General features: G+C 43.3%; 1 protein-coding gene across 1 annotated transcript in view; it reads left to right on the top strand.

Moving 5' to 3' along the window:
- Nucleotides 1–13,758, top strand: part of ecpas (Ecm29 proteasome adaptor and scaffold) — a 15,036-nt gene extending 1,278 nt beyond the window's left edge. The window contains 46 exon segments of the mRNA XM_062387787.1: nucleotides 18–196; nucleotides 307–450; nucleotides 582–759; nucleotides 946–1,085; nucleotides 1,179–1,257; nucleotides 1,357–1,476; nucleotides 1,596–1,681; nucleotides 1,792–1,867; nucleotides 1,959–2,008; nucleotides 2,103–2,169; nucleotides 2,284–2,406; nucleotides 2,510–2,613; nucleotides 2,920–3,043; nucleotides 3,149–3,229; nucleotides 3,328–3,544; nucleotides 3,919–4,010; nucleotides 4,150–4,284; nucleotides 4,384–4,555; nucleotides 4,741–4,913; nucleotides 5,090–5,191; nucleotides 5,312–5,435; nucleotides 5,919–6,064; nucleotides 6,702–6,756; nucleotides 6,867–6,981; nucleotides 7,135–7,203; nucleotides 7,317–7,434; nucleotides 7,527–7,694; nucleotides 8,156–8,235; nucleotides 8,333–8,438; nucleotides 8,540–8,587; nucleotides 8,695–8,813; nucleotides 9,196–9,346; nucleotides 9,440–9,505; nucleotides 9,649–9,738; nucleotides 9,976–10,042; nucleotides 10,130–10,221; nucleotides 10,314–10,380; nucleotides 10,487–10,684; nucleotides 10,831–11,042; nucleotides 11,124–11,167; nucleotides 11,266–11,458; nucleotides 11,571–11,715; nucleotides 12,158–12,263; nucleotides 12,426–12,514; nucleotides 12,605–12,676; nucleotides 12,871–13,758. Coding sequence (XP_062243771.1) covers nucleotides 18–196; nucleotides 307–450; nucleotides 582–759; nucleotides 946–1,085; nucleotides 1,179–1,257; nucleotides 1,357–1,476; nucleotides 1,596–1,681; nucleotides 1,792–1,867; nucleotides 1,959–2,008; nucleotides 2,103–2,169; nucleotides 2,284–2,406; nucleotides 2,510–2,613; nucleotides 2,920–3,043; nucleotides 3,149–3,229; nucleotides 3,328–3,544; nucleotides 3,919–4,010; nucleotides 4,150–4,284; nucleotides 4,384–4,555; nucleotides 4,741–4,913; nucleotides 5,090–5,191; nucleotides 5,312–5,435; nucleotides 5,919–6,064; nucleotides 6,702–6,756; nucleotides 6,867–6,981; nucleotides 7,135–7,203; nucleotides 7,317–7,434; nucleotides 7,527–7,694; nucleotides 8,156–8,235; nucleotides 8,333–8,438; nucleotides 8,540–8,587; nucleotides 8,695–8,813; nucleotides 9,196–9,346; nucleotides 9,440–9,505; nucleotides 9,649–9,738; nucleotides 9,976–10,042; nucleotides 10,130–10,221; nucleotides 10,314–10,380; nucleotides 10,487–10,684; nucleotides 10,831–11,042; nucleotides 11,124–11,167; nucleotides 11,266–11,458; nucleotides 11,571–11,715; nucleotides 12,158–12,263; nucleotides 12,426–12,514; nucleotides 12,605–12,676; nucleotides 12,871–13,010 — 5,322 coding nt within the window. The 3' untranslated portion in view covers nucleotides 13,011–13,758.
- The last annotated feature ends 174 nt before the right edge of the window (nucleotides 13,759–13,932 follow it).

Raw genomic sequence — 13,932 nt, 5'->3', positions numbered from 1 at the left:
CATGCCATTGATACTAGATTGTTTTGACTCTTTGTTTAACTTGGCTGGTTATTGTGATTCATTATTGGGTTTTGTAGAATTTCACCATCATATACATCAAACTGGGCTACCCACGCCTGGAGGTGGGGAAACAGTGCGAGCTGGCCCCCACCCTCCTCACTGCTATGGAAGGCAAGCCACAGCCACAACAGGACAGGTGAGGGGAAACACACTTACATACAATAGGATGCACAAGGAGTGTGTTTTTCCAGATACACTTGAGTTTTTGTTTGCTTGATGTATTCAGTTTCCTGCTCTCGTTCTTAGCCTGATGCACCTGCTGATCCCGACTCTTTACCACATGAAGTATCCTGCCTCCAAGATTGCAGCTCCATTTAACTTGTCTGAGCGGCCAAAGACGATGCAGCTGCTGCTAGAGTTTATGTTGGATGTTTTACTGATGCCTTATGGGTGAGTTCCTGTGTGTGTGTGTGTGTGTTTGGTCATGTTTGATCAAGGGGCTCAGAATGGTCTGGTTTTAAATTCCAGTAAAAGTGTACAGATGTTTCCTTTGATGCATTGTCGTTATTGGTTCTCTTTAGGTTTGTGCTGAATGAATCCCCAACTCGCCCAGCACCCTCCTCCGCGCAGGGGGGTTCTGCAGATGGGACAGTGGCTGTGAGTGGCCAGGGTCTCCCCCAGCCTCCCCCAGGGATGAGTGTCTATGCTGCCAAGAGGGTGATTGGGGAGGCCCAGTGGAGCGCTGAGCAACTAGAGCAGGTACAATAACCGTTTTTTTGTGTTTGATTGCTGGATGAACCTTGACTCAGAGCTTTGTGTCCGAGCCCTTATATTTGAATGGCTACATCACGATTTGAGTATATATGTATATATGTCATGCACAGTGTGTTGTGTTTTTCTTCCTTGTCAGCTTCTGACCGTCTCTATGTTCATTTGCTTTAACAGTGTAAGCTGGGGATAGTGAAATTTATCGAAGCAAAGCAAGTCCCTGAGGTGGAGACAGTGGTTCTCCTGGTGGTGGCATCCAGCGACACGCGACACGGTGTTGCTACTGCAGCTGATCTGGAGCTGAAGAGCAAACAGAGGTAGATGAGTTCATATAATAAAATAGTTTGTTTGGGGATGCTTTATGTACTTATTTGGCAGCCATCTTATGCACTTGTTTTGTTTTGTTCCAGTATCATCGATTGGAACAATCCTCTAATTATCAACAAGATGTACAAGGTGTATCTAGGGGATGTCCCTCTTAAAACAAAGGTTTGTTAAGTCACTAGTGATTAATTTTCAAACTTAACCTTAAAAAAAAAAGTGTAAATAACAATGGTGTGTGTGTGTCCTGAATCCTATGTGCACTAGGGTGGCAATCTTAAGCAGGAGTTGAAGCATGAGCCAGTGAGCACAAGAGTCAAATTGAAGATCCTGCCACATCTTCTGCGGTCACGCTTAGCCGCAGAATGCTTTCCAGCTAATATCCAGGTACGATGTTTATGCGTGGTTGTGGCTACGGTTGTGTTTTCTGAATTTGCAGATGTGTCACATTAAATCTGCGTCTATGTATGGTACGATCATTCTCATTGGTTCCCTCTCCTCCACAGGTGGTGTATGATGGTCTGTTTGGAGCTAACACCAACAACAAACTGCTGTCTCTCACCCTGCAGTTTGTCCATCACATTTGCACGGTGTAAGAAAAGTTTACCTTTCCTTTGTCTTGATACATTCAAGATACATTTAGTACGATGACAAAGTAACTGTGTTTTTACATTTTGAAAAAGTTTTTGCAAAATTTTCCAGGTGCCCTGACACTAATAAACCTTTGGGGCTTATGCTGCTTAATGGTCTTACTAAGCTCATCAACGAATACAAGGAGGTAAGATGACAAATAACAACTTGCATTTAATCTGCATGTTTGTACACTTTAGTTTGATTTATTGCCACTGAACAACATTTGTTCCTTGCAGGATCCTAAGCTTCTATGTGTTGCCTACTCTGCTGTTGGAAAGCTGGCAAGGTATGATTTATTAATTATTTCCTTTTTCCATGACCAGTTTTGTGTGGGATTCTAGAAATATAAAATATTGTACTTTTGATCTCCTCTCTTCTAGCCGCATGCCACAGCTGTTCACGAAGGATATTGCACTCGTACAGCAGTTCTTTGAGTCCATGTGCAAGGTCAGTGAACTATCTTTGAAGAATCACATTGAAAACTCCATACAGCAAATTCATCATAGGAAAATCAGTGCTAAAAGATATTTATATAACCATATACTGTGTTATCTACTGTAGGAGGAGGCCGATGTCCGTCTTGCCATTCAGGAAGCTTTGTCCATGATGGTTGGAGCTTATGCTAACCTACAGGGGGCACTGCTGAATCTGATGGAGGCCCTGGTTGCTGCATACATCAACAAGGTGGGTGGAGAAAAAATGAAACTCGCAAACATCAATGTTGAGTTTACCAACCAGACATGAGGCAAAAATTAACTATTGATTATTAATTATTCTGTCTGTGCAGCCGGAGGTGCAAGTTCGCCAAGTGGCCATGAAGTTTGCCAGCACAGTGTTTGCTCCTGATCATGTGCAATCGAGGTATCTGCTGCTGCTGGCTGCTGGAGACCTGTAAGTTTGACAATTCAGAAATCATCTACATAATGGTGAATAAATCGCAAAAGGAATACACCATCTGCATTTAAGTGAGTTGTTTAATCCATATACTGCTGGCAAATATACGGAGACGGGCTGTCGTACTGCTCAGTGACCACTGTGTTCCACATGGACGACCATTACTGTTGCACATCAACTTTGCTTAGAGAGCAGAGTTCAAAAGAGCCAACGTTTACCCCATATGTTGGCTTAACATCGCTCAACTCACACACTAACACACGAAAAAGTATTTCTTATCCGTTTATGTTTTTCTGTGTCTAGGAGGGAGGAGGTGGCTGGAGAGGCCCAGAAGGTGCTGAGGGCTTTTCCTACCAAAAGCTCAGAGAAGGAGGGACATAAGCCCATGCCCTCCTTTCCTGACATGGTGGCCCACGTCCAGGAGAAGGTGAGCATTTATCTATTTTGTTCTTTGCCGTTTAGATTACAAAGTGGACAATTTAGCTAAAGGTAAATAATCTGTCTTCTATCTTTTTGAATATGTCACTTTCAGGCAGCTCAGAGGATCAAGACCCCAGCTAAGTACATTGTTGGAACCTCCACAATTCCTTTCAACCCCTCTGCATTTGGGGAGGTAAATATGATGGGACATTCGTAACTCTGAAAATTCACGATGTATCAGTGAAGAAGTGGATTTTTCTGCAGCAAGCACCTGCCTTTTTTTCTCCCCAGATCGTGCTCTACCTGAGGATGTGTTTAGCCCACAGTGCCGGGGCCAGGCCCATGTCCACACGCCTGACAGACATGCAGGATGATGCCCCGGCCATCGGCCGCTACATCCACTCACTGCTGTCCTCTGAGCCTCAGCAGTCAGTGTCAAAGGGATCTGAGGCAAATCCCGTCCATGTCTACATTGAACTGCTGCAGCAGCTACTTTCTGCTGTTGGAGGTGAGAGAAATGAGCTGGGACTTCTTGAGGACATTGCTCAACAGTCATTATGAGCTTCTTAAAGCAGTGAAATGTTTTTATTGCAGAAGTGTGAGATCAAAACATATAAAATATCCCTATTTGGAAAAGTTGATTGGCTTACCAGGTTACATCTGTCTGGTAGAAATGTAACTGCTGAAAAGAGAAGGTGAAGTCTTACACATTGTGCCTTGAATGTATTTAATAGTTTTTTTCCCACTGAGACTGTAACTTCAATGTATTCATGATGAAACTTGGCCGTGTTGTTGATTTATCAGTGTGTCCACTTAAAGGAACGATAAGGTGTTTATAATAGGATATTTAATAAATCCACCTCATCATTAATCACCCAACAGGAATCCCAGTTATGTACTGTCTACTGGAGGTGGTGTCAGTCTGCCCAGAGAAGCTGGCTCCCAGATTTGTTGATAAAATTGACTGGATTAAAGTGAGTATGTTGTTTATTTAGATGTGGAATGGATTTAGTGAGGCGTACATCACCACTGTATAAAATTTAGTCCGATCCCTCAGCGATATTGTAGAACCATGAACGTAATTGTTGCAGCAACATATGTTTTCTTCTCCAGAGTATGATGAACACAAATAAGGAGGACATGAGGGAGCTCGCAGCTCAGCTTTACGCTGTGGTGGTTTCCACCATGATCGGCAACGAGCTGCAGACAGCTGTGCAGAACCTGCTCAAAATCACCAAAGACAACCACGTATGCAACATTGGCTTCTTGAAACACCAGATGGTTTGTCTATTTTAAATCTGTCTATTGCACCATGTATCAATGCTTACTCATTTTGTTGAACAACAGAGTCCTGAGACTCAGCACGGTGCCATCTTGGCTCTCGGCTACATGGTTGGAAGGTACATGAGCAAGAAGAAAGCCATCTCCTCTGGTGACTCCACAGACAACATGGAGCAGAAAATGAACTTCTCCTCCCAGGAAGACGATGCGCTTGTTTCCATGGCTACAAAAACAGTTGGTGTGTAATCATCGTGCAACAGTTTCCTGAAATTTACGGTTTATTTATAGCTGTTGGAGTAAAGTAAAATGTTATTCTTAATATCTCCATCCTTTAACAAGCAAAGAATACTTTTTACTTAAATTAAAGTAAATTATTTCTGTCTGTGAGTTCATGTTCTCCATTGTTTGTGTGTGTCCCTTCAGGTTCCTACCTGGACAGCAGTAGTGCTTTACTGACAGTCGCAGCCTGTACAGCCATTGGAGAAATTGGCCGGAATGGCTCCCTGCTGATCCCTGCAGAGGGTGAGGGCTTCACCAAACTCTCCACTGTGGAAAACCTTCTGGCTCGTATCCCCTCTGGCAAGGAGAGCACAAAGGTAACGACGCCACTGAAGGAGGTTGCTATTGTGATATTTCCACCATCAGCAGTCGGTGCACAATGTTTCTGTATTGTATTCATATTTGTTTTACCATATCTTTTGCTAAATGGTTTGGTATCTCACATCCTGTTTGTTGTCTTGTTTGTCTACCTTGTTCACATATGCATGAACAGATGAAGGAGCGATCGATCCAGACCTTAGGTTACCTCCCAGTGGGAGATGGAGACTTCCCTCATCAGAAGAAGCTGCTGCAGGGACTCATGGACTCTGTGGAGGTAAAGAAACCGTACTGACGGACAGTAGCAGACACAGTAGCAGCACAGGGCTTTTAAAACACAATGTAAAAACGTAAAATGTGTTTGAAAGCATATCTGCGACTTCTTTTTCCACTTTAGGCCAAACAGGTGGAGCTTCAGTTCACAGTTGGAGAGGCCATTACCAGTGCTGCAATCGGCACCAGCTCGGGAGCTGCCAGAGACCAATGGACCTGCACTGAAGACCAGTACAGCCCACCACACAGTCAGTACATCTAATTATGGCAATCCCCTCATTTTACACCGAGTTGAAAGAAAATTTACATAAGCATTTGGGTTCTAATTCCAAGTCTGAGATGTTGGGAATTTCTGACAATGACATGTAAACAAACATATTCCATAGAAGATTGGCACTGTTAGTTGGTATCTGGTGTCACTGTGCAAATGTGCTGCAAATGTGAAACACAACAAGTAATGGATCCTGTTCCGGTGTGACAACAAGGTTAGACTAAGGACTCCTGAGTCGACATAATGGATGTATTACAGCTTTTCCCATTCTAGATATTGTTTGAAAGTACTAGCTCTTGACTGATCTGATTTAGTCAATTCTGTTTTTTTTCTGTCAAGTTCTGTATTGTTAGTAATCAGATATTGGATATGTGATTTATTTTTGCATCTGATAGTCCTTCAAAAACACAAATACTAAGTTTAGTCCAACATTATTTAAATGTATCTCTTCCCCTCATAGACATTAAAACCAATGATATGGTTCCTTGGGTCCTCAACTCCATCCTGGCCAAGTACATCCCCAGCCAGAACCCCCATGTCCGGCAGGCAGCCTGCATCTGGCTGCTCTCCCTGGTCAAGAAACTCAGCCAACACAAGGAAATCACGGTGGGTGAATTTTCAACCAAACACTATCTGTTCCTGTGAGCAGTAATAACTATCTTAATAGTTATAGCCTTTCAAATTTGGAAACTCTTGGTTTTGTCTTGTGAGATGCAAAAGGCCTTTTCATCCCACGTCTTGCTGTTTTCATTTGATAATGTCAGAGATTAAAACATATATTTAACCATAGTTGTTGATGTCCCTATATTTTTAGACATCCACCATTAAATGGTTTTGGAACAGTTTGGATTTCATCTGATTGGTCACGTGTGTAAAAACACCTGCTCATAACCTATTACCTTTTATTTATTGCAGCTATGAGCTTTTTTTAAGTTTAAACTTTGTCATCAAACTTGGGCAAATGTTTCTCCTCTGACAGAATGTCTACATCAAGTGGGTTACATTTGTCATGGACCAACTGTAAGATCTTGATTTCTCCAAGAGAGACCTCCACTGTGAGGCGGCTTCCAGTGCAGACTCCGCTCTGTACGAAGTAATATAACAGTTCTCTTATGATATCCACAGAAAAAAGCCTAGCTTTGTAGCTGCTTGAAAAGGATTCCTACCCGACCTGACTGAAAAATCTAACAATGTCAAATAATTTATGTTGTCATTAAAAAAAACTCCTCCTCCACTTCCACAGTCTCATTTGAAGGAGATTCAGGTGGCATTCATCTCTGTTCTCTCAGATCCCGATGGTAAGACAACAGCACCGTCTGATCTGCAATCCAACTTACAACAGCCAGTGGCTGTCTGTCCCTATAAATTCTTCATCCATCCATCCCTCTCTTATTCGTCTTTTCTCTAGAGCTGAGCCAGGATGTAGCGTCTAAAGGACTTGGATTGGTCTATGAGATGGGAGGAGAGGACGACCAGCATGAACTGGTATCCACACTGGTGGAAACACTCATGACTGGTAAAAGGTGAGTGGTTAGCTGAGCAAAGTTGGAAGTAATGTAACACGAGTGAGACAGAGACTCATAGGACACTGTTTTAACATTTCTGTGTGGAAGAAGATTAAGTGTAGATCATTTGTGTGAACATTATCTAAAATGCTTGTTTATGTTTGCAAACAGAGTCAAACATGCTGTCGCAGAAGACACCGAGGTTTTCCAAGGAGAAGGTTTGGGGAAAACACCTGATGGGTATGTCATATATCACCTCAACTTTTGATTTTGATATTTACTCATGTATTTGTTTGGTTCATGACCATTGTGCAGAAATGAACCTTTTTCTCGTGCTTTGATTTTCCTCGCAGCCACAACCTGACCACATACAAGGAGCTCTGCTCATTGGCCAGCGACCTGAACCAACCAGATCTCGTTTACAAGTTCATGAACTTGGCGAATCACCACGCCATGTGGAACTCCCGGAAGGTATCGTGTTCATCCCCTTTCTCATCCCAGTACATGTGTGTTCTGTACTCTTTCCTCCCAGCTGACCTCTTTTCTCCTCTCCCCCTTTTCAGGGAGCAGCTTTTGGCTTTCACATTATTGCTGCCAAGGCCGGGGAGCAGCTGGCTCCATTCCTGCCCCAGCTTGTGCCTCGTCTGTACCGCTACCAGTTCGATCCCAACCTGAGCATTCGTCAGGCCATGACCAGTATCTGGGATGCCTTGGTCACTGATAAGACCCTGGTGAGAGTTGATAACTGTACAGAACTAGATCTTAGTGGAGCATGTACCTCAGCAAAGGCCCAACAATCCCCTTTAATTCAATCAATCTGATCCAAATGACATACATTAATAGATATCAATCCCCTAAGTGTCATATATTGTCCCCATGAGGATACCTTATTCTCTTGGAAATTGTTAAAAGGTCAAAAAGGTCAAACCTTCCCCTAAAATTCAATGGTTTGTCTCTTGGCCCAAGTTCCCATCCTTCCACCAGGTTTCATGGAAATCCATTGACTACTTTCTGTGTAATCTTACTGACTCAGCAAAGGGACACGGGTGAAAACATAACCTGCTTGGCAGAGTTAATAGGAACAAATGAACTTAAACACAAATGATTTAACTCGCATGTAAAGAGTAACATGTTCAGGAGTGATCACACTGAATACTTACTGAATGTGCATGTATGTTCGGGTGTGTCTTAGGTGGATAAGTATCTTAAGGAGATCCTGCAAGATGTCATTTCCAACTTGACCAGTAACACCTGGAGAATACGTGAATCCAGGTACAGTAACCGATCACACTCTCAATGCTTTTATACCATTATAATTATGTAATGTAATATATATATATATTTGATGAGTTGATTTCTTTTCCACCAGCTGTCTGGCCCTGAATGACCTGGTTCGTGGGCGCCAAGCTGAAGACCTCGTCGATCATCTTGCAGAAATGTGGGAGGTGCTGTTTAGAGTCCTCGATGACATTAAGGTGGGTAGAAAATATCTGGATAAATGTTGTTTTGATATGCGGAGAACCGGTGATCATTGGTTCCAGTTTGAGATTCTTACTGTGTCATGTTTACATTTCAGGAATCTGTTAGGAAGGCTGCAGACCTGACACTGAAAACACTCAGTAAGGTCAGTAAGTTTTCAGTCTGGCCTTTTCATTTATGTTTCTATTTGTTTGTGTTTACATGTGGATATCCAAGTGCCTGTCCCTTGAACCCTCTTTCTGTTGTGTCCAGGTGTGTACTCGTATGTGTGAGTCCACAGGCGCTGCAGCCCAGAGAACTGTGGCAGTGCTGTTACCTACTCTGCTGGAAAAGGGCATCGTTAGCAATGTGTCTGAGGTCCGCGCACTCAGGTAACGACTCCCTCCCCCCTTTTACCATGTCACTTTGAAATTGATTATGTCGAGGTAACAGATGCTGTTTGTCATAGGAATACAAAACACAGAAGGGATTAGTATAGTAAGGGACCAGAAAAGTTCAGAAACTCCCCGTTTGTCTGTCCACCCCAGCTAAATGTCCCCAGATCCCTTGTAAGTTACAGGATACTTGCATATGATCCTTATCCTACAAAAGTAGAATCTTTTTTCTGATTGAAAATTATTCCTCTGGTTTGGAGGAGTTAATCAGAATCACCAGACAACTTGAAATTACGAATCACGTTTGAATGTTGCTACAATACCTGGTTGTGATTTGGTGCCACAGCGTTGACTCTCTTATCCTCTCTTAACCTCCCAGTATCCAGACCCTGGTGAAGATCAGTAAGACGGCCGGTGCCAGACTAAAGCCTCACGCTTCCCGACTCATCCCAGCCCTACTGGAGGCCCTCAGCACCCTGGAGCCTCAGGTCCTCAACTACCTCAGCCTCCGAGCCACCGAGCAGGAGAAGGTAACCTCAGACATGCACCGCATCTTCATCCAAAGAGTCTATCACAGATTAGATTGAACATTGTTATGAATTATGTTTATTTGGTCTTTCCAGAGCGCCATGGATGCTGCCAGACTAAGTGCTGCCAAGTCCTCCCCAATGATGGAGACCATTAACATGGTAAAAAGAAAAAGTCATGATCCTTGTTGTCTCTCCATTTATACATTTCTTGCCTTTTGGTTTTCTGACCACAGTATCTTAGATTGTTGATGTTTCTGCTTTAAAGCCTGATGATTCTGTACCTTGTGTGTTGTTGTGCACAGTGTCTGCAACACCTTGATGTTTCTGTGCTGGGGGAGCTGGTTCCGAGGCTCTGTGAGCTGCTGAAGAGTGCAATTGGCTTAGGCACCAAGGTAAAACACACGCCTTTAATCTTTCATTCATATGTTGATGCTTTAAAGGAAACTTCTTCACATCTTCCTATAGATATCTTCTACATCCATCCTGGTTTTTCCTTCGCCATGTTTATAAAGCACTTTTGATCAACCCCTGTTGTTTTTAACGTGCTGGCTGACTTGACTTTCCTCTCTAAAATAAGTAAAGATGTAGTGTTCCCAGTCCACATGCCAATGTTTGCCTACTTTTCGTAGGGTGGCTGTGCTAGTGTGATTGTTTCACTGTCGGTGCAGTGCCCTCAGGACCTCAGCCCTTATTCAGGTACAGCTCAAATTTTCATCTGTTCATTTCGTTTATTCAGTTTTGGAGCCAAGGAACTACTAACAGGCAAGTCTTTGGTGCTTCCAGGTAAACTGATGAGTGCCCTGCTGAATAGTGTCCATGACAGAAGCACTGTGGTGCAGAAAGCATTTGCTTTTGCTTTGGGACACTTAGTCAGGGTAAGTGTGATGAGCAATCTTAATATAAACAACATATGTTGTTCTCAGAGTAGCTCACAAAGCATTGTTTTTATATCCGATTGCCCCATCAGACAGCTAAAGACAGCAGTGTGGAGAAACTACTACTGAAACTCAACACCTGGTACTTGGAGAAAGAAGGTGAGACAGAAGAAAATGGACAATGATAAGGAGTTTCTGCACAGAACCATGCAACTTTGCTCTCCTGTTTTCTTACTGGTTCAACAACTCTCTCTTTTACTCACAGAGCCAGTGTACAAGTCCTCGTGTGTGTTGATCGTGCATGCCATCAGCCACTACAGTCCAGATGTGCTGAAGGCACATGCAGTAGTGGCCCTGCCTTTAGCTTTCTTGGGGATGCATCAGGCTCCAGGTCCTGATGAGGAGAAAGGAGAGAGCCATGACGCCACACTGTGGGGGGAGGTGTGGCAGGAGAACGTCCCAGGTGAGAAATCTTCAGTATAATACATGCACGCAGCTTGAAAACAACATTTTTGGTAATTATTTAATTACAAAATGAAAGTAAAAAGGATTAAGTAGGATAACAGAATTGTTATTATGATAACCTGACGTTTTGTCCTTTGAATCCAGGAAGCTTCGGAGGCATCCGACTCTACATGACGGAGCTGATCACCATCACACAGAAGGCTCTGCAGTCCCAGTCCTGGAAGATGAAGGCGCAGGGTGCTGCTGCCATGGCAACCGTCGCCAAGGAACAGATGGGCTCATTGGTGGCGCCACACCTCGGTTTGGTGTTAACCGCTTTAATGCAGGGCCTATCAGGGCGCACCTGGGCCGGCAAGGTAAGGACTGTTCATTCAGGATCGAATCATAAAGATCGACTGATATTTGTGATAATGCAGATGTTTTTTATTTTGTTGCAGGAGGAGCTGTTGAAAGCCATCGGATCAGTCGTGAGCAAATGCAGGTGAGATACGTTTTTCCAGTAATTGTCAGTTTTGCGTGAAGGGCAACATTTTCCATTTCTGTGTTTAATACTGTTTCTATTCTTACTGTGGGTTTTAGTGCGGAGCTGAAGAAGCCTTGGCCAGGTCAGCCCACAGTCCCTGAGATGCTGGAGGTTGTGATGAAGGAATGCCGCAAAGAGAGTCTGGTTTACAAAATGGCCGCTTTGCGTTGTGCGGGGGACGTGCTCCACAGCAGCCAGGAGGACCGATTCAGTGACATGGCCGACATCCTGCTCCCTCTTATCAAGAAGGTTCAATCCCATCTTCTCGTTTCATACGGCCTGGTTGTTGTTATGGTGCCATATTTAAATGCGTTACTGGGTGTTGAGCTTGTGCTCAGTCTGTGTTCTTCATACCAAACAGAGCTGCCCGGAGAGTGGGGGAGCGTCCAAGAGGTCAATTGAGGATGATGATAGAGATGTGAAGGAGAAAGAGCTGCAGACTGAAGTGTTGCTCTGTGCTTTCGAGACTCTGGGAAAGACGTGGCCCAGGAACCCACAGACTCAGGGTAAACTTTAGTATTAAAATGTGACAAAAACCAATAAATTACACTTTTCAAAGCTGTACACTAGTTGACACATCATTTGAAATCTGGAGTGTCCTAACTCAGTCAGTCAGAGACTCAACCAAAGAATGATTTCTGCCATTTCCTTATTAGACAGAGGTGACTCCATCATTGTAAACCTACCATCCTTTTCACTGTCAAACATTCGCCAGGCCACTGACAGTTCAGAGCTCGGCCAATGTTGATATTTGAGAGTAAATTATTATACAGGCCGACCATGAACATGTTTTTGTTTTACATAACATATGTAAAACAAAAACACAAATATAACCAAATATTACAACTTTGATTCAGAAAACAAACAAAATATGTAAATAAATACTCTTGAGATCTTGAGATGCAACGCCCAAACTAATGTGAATTGTGTGTGTGTGTGTGTGTGTAGCTCGTTTCCAGGTGGACGTTTGCAGTCTAATGTGTGATAAGCTCAAGCAAAGCACTTGGAAAGTGCAGCTGGCCGTTCTCCAGTCCATGAAGTCGTACTTCCAGGGGTAAGAACAGACAAACAATTCCTTATCAACTATTCTCCTATAGTTTAATTTCTTAAATGAACCCTGAGGGTCTTTTAAATATTAAAGCTGATAGATTCCTGCTCACATTTTTTATCTCAAGATTATTTGAGGAGATTTGCTGTCAATGTTTTTTTCCTGTAGGTTACTGCTGCTGGAGAAAGGCAGTGAAGACTTTAACACACTGTCCCAGATCCTCACAGAGACGAGTGCTGGTCTCACGTACCCATTAGGTACTGGCCTCACAATCTCAAAGTATTTAGCATTATACTCCTTATAGCTATGTGTTTCATCACCATGTTTGTATTTCTTTTCCTATCCAGAAAACAAAAGTTACTCGTCTGTGAGGACCGAGGCCTTGTCAGTTGTGGATCTAATCGTAAAGAGAACTGGAGGTAAACTTATTGCAATGAATGTCTGATGGTGAACTGTTGAGATAAAAAAAGAGTTTGGTTTTAGTTTATGTTCAGTATCCGTATATGAATGTATTACTATCTTGTTAGATGCAAACATACATAATGTTTCCACAAGGACTGTGTATATATCAGAGGTCACTGACGTGTCTCTGATGAAATATTCCTGTGACCAGAGAGTGAGCAGTGGGACTGTGTGTCTGTGAAGAGCCGGGAGCAGCTGCAGCGCTCCCTGTCCACGCTGCAGACCGACAGCAGGCCCGACCTGAGGGACAAGGCTCAGGAGCTGCGTCGACACATCCAGAGTCAACCCTGAGCCGCCCCGCGCACAAAGAGAGAGACAGAGAGCTCACAGGGTCTGCCAAATCCACACAGATACACACAGATTGCAAAGCAAGAAAAACAGCATCAACGTCTTTTAACATCGTAACGAGTAACACAAATCATTCACTAGCACACTTCTCTGTCTGACCTCTTTGCCAAAGCAGTCGTCTCTTTACGCAGATATTCCCATCTCCTCAATCCACTGCATCAATATTCATGTTAACCTGTGGGCTTAGAAACTGACTTGTGCAAGAGAGGGCGCCGCTCAAGCTGAGCGACTGACGCCCGAAGAGACTTCATTAACGCAACTTGCCCTGAGTCCGGACCCTCAGCGACGTCGGTGGAGGGCGAGGCTAATTTTTGTTACGTGTCAAGCTTAATTTGGTTCATTTCAATGGACAGTAAGATGATAATGAATGCTATATAAACCAATCTGTTAGGTTTGTGGACACTGTATACCTGTAGCCCCAAAGTGGGGACTTTTACTACTGTTGTGGGTTTGCCAACTCATTAAATATCTGATCAACAGCGGGTCGTACACGCAGGGTGACAGGCTTTCAACTCCGGATCAAAGTTCGTGTGCTTTGAGCTCCAAGTCCTCACGACTGTGTTCGTTCCTGCTGGTGAAGGTGGAGGAAACTGGTGGAAAACCTTTTTTGTGAAATGTTGAAAATTAGTCAAATCAAGTGATGCTATAGCTGTTTGAAATTGTCCCTGATGAAATAAAACTACCTTCGTAATTTGGTGACTTCAAAGTGACATTTCCTTTGTTTTAAATACAAGAACAAGTTGATGGCAGATCCGTGAGGTGCTAAAGACCACTTTCATTTCGTAGGTATGAAACCACATGTACTGACTGAGTATAAATAATGTTTTCTATGTGTTGCACCCTTGTTAATGCTAAACCTGGTAAA

The sequence above is a fragment of the Platichthys flesus genome, chromosome 5 (genome assembly GCF_949316205.1).
Source record: "Platichthys flesus chromosome 5, fPlaFle2.1, whole genome shotgun sequence".
Lineage (NCBI taxonomy): Eukaryota > Metazoa > Chordata > Actinopteri > Pleuronectiformes > Pleuronectidae > Platichthys > Platichthys flesus.
This window is presented reverse-complemented; position numbering and strand designations above follow the sequence as displayed.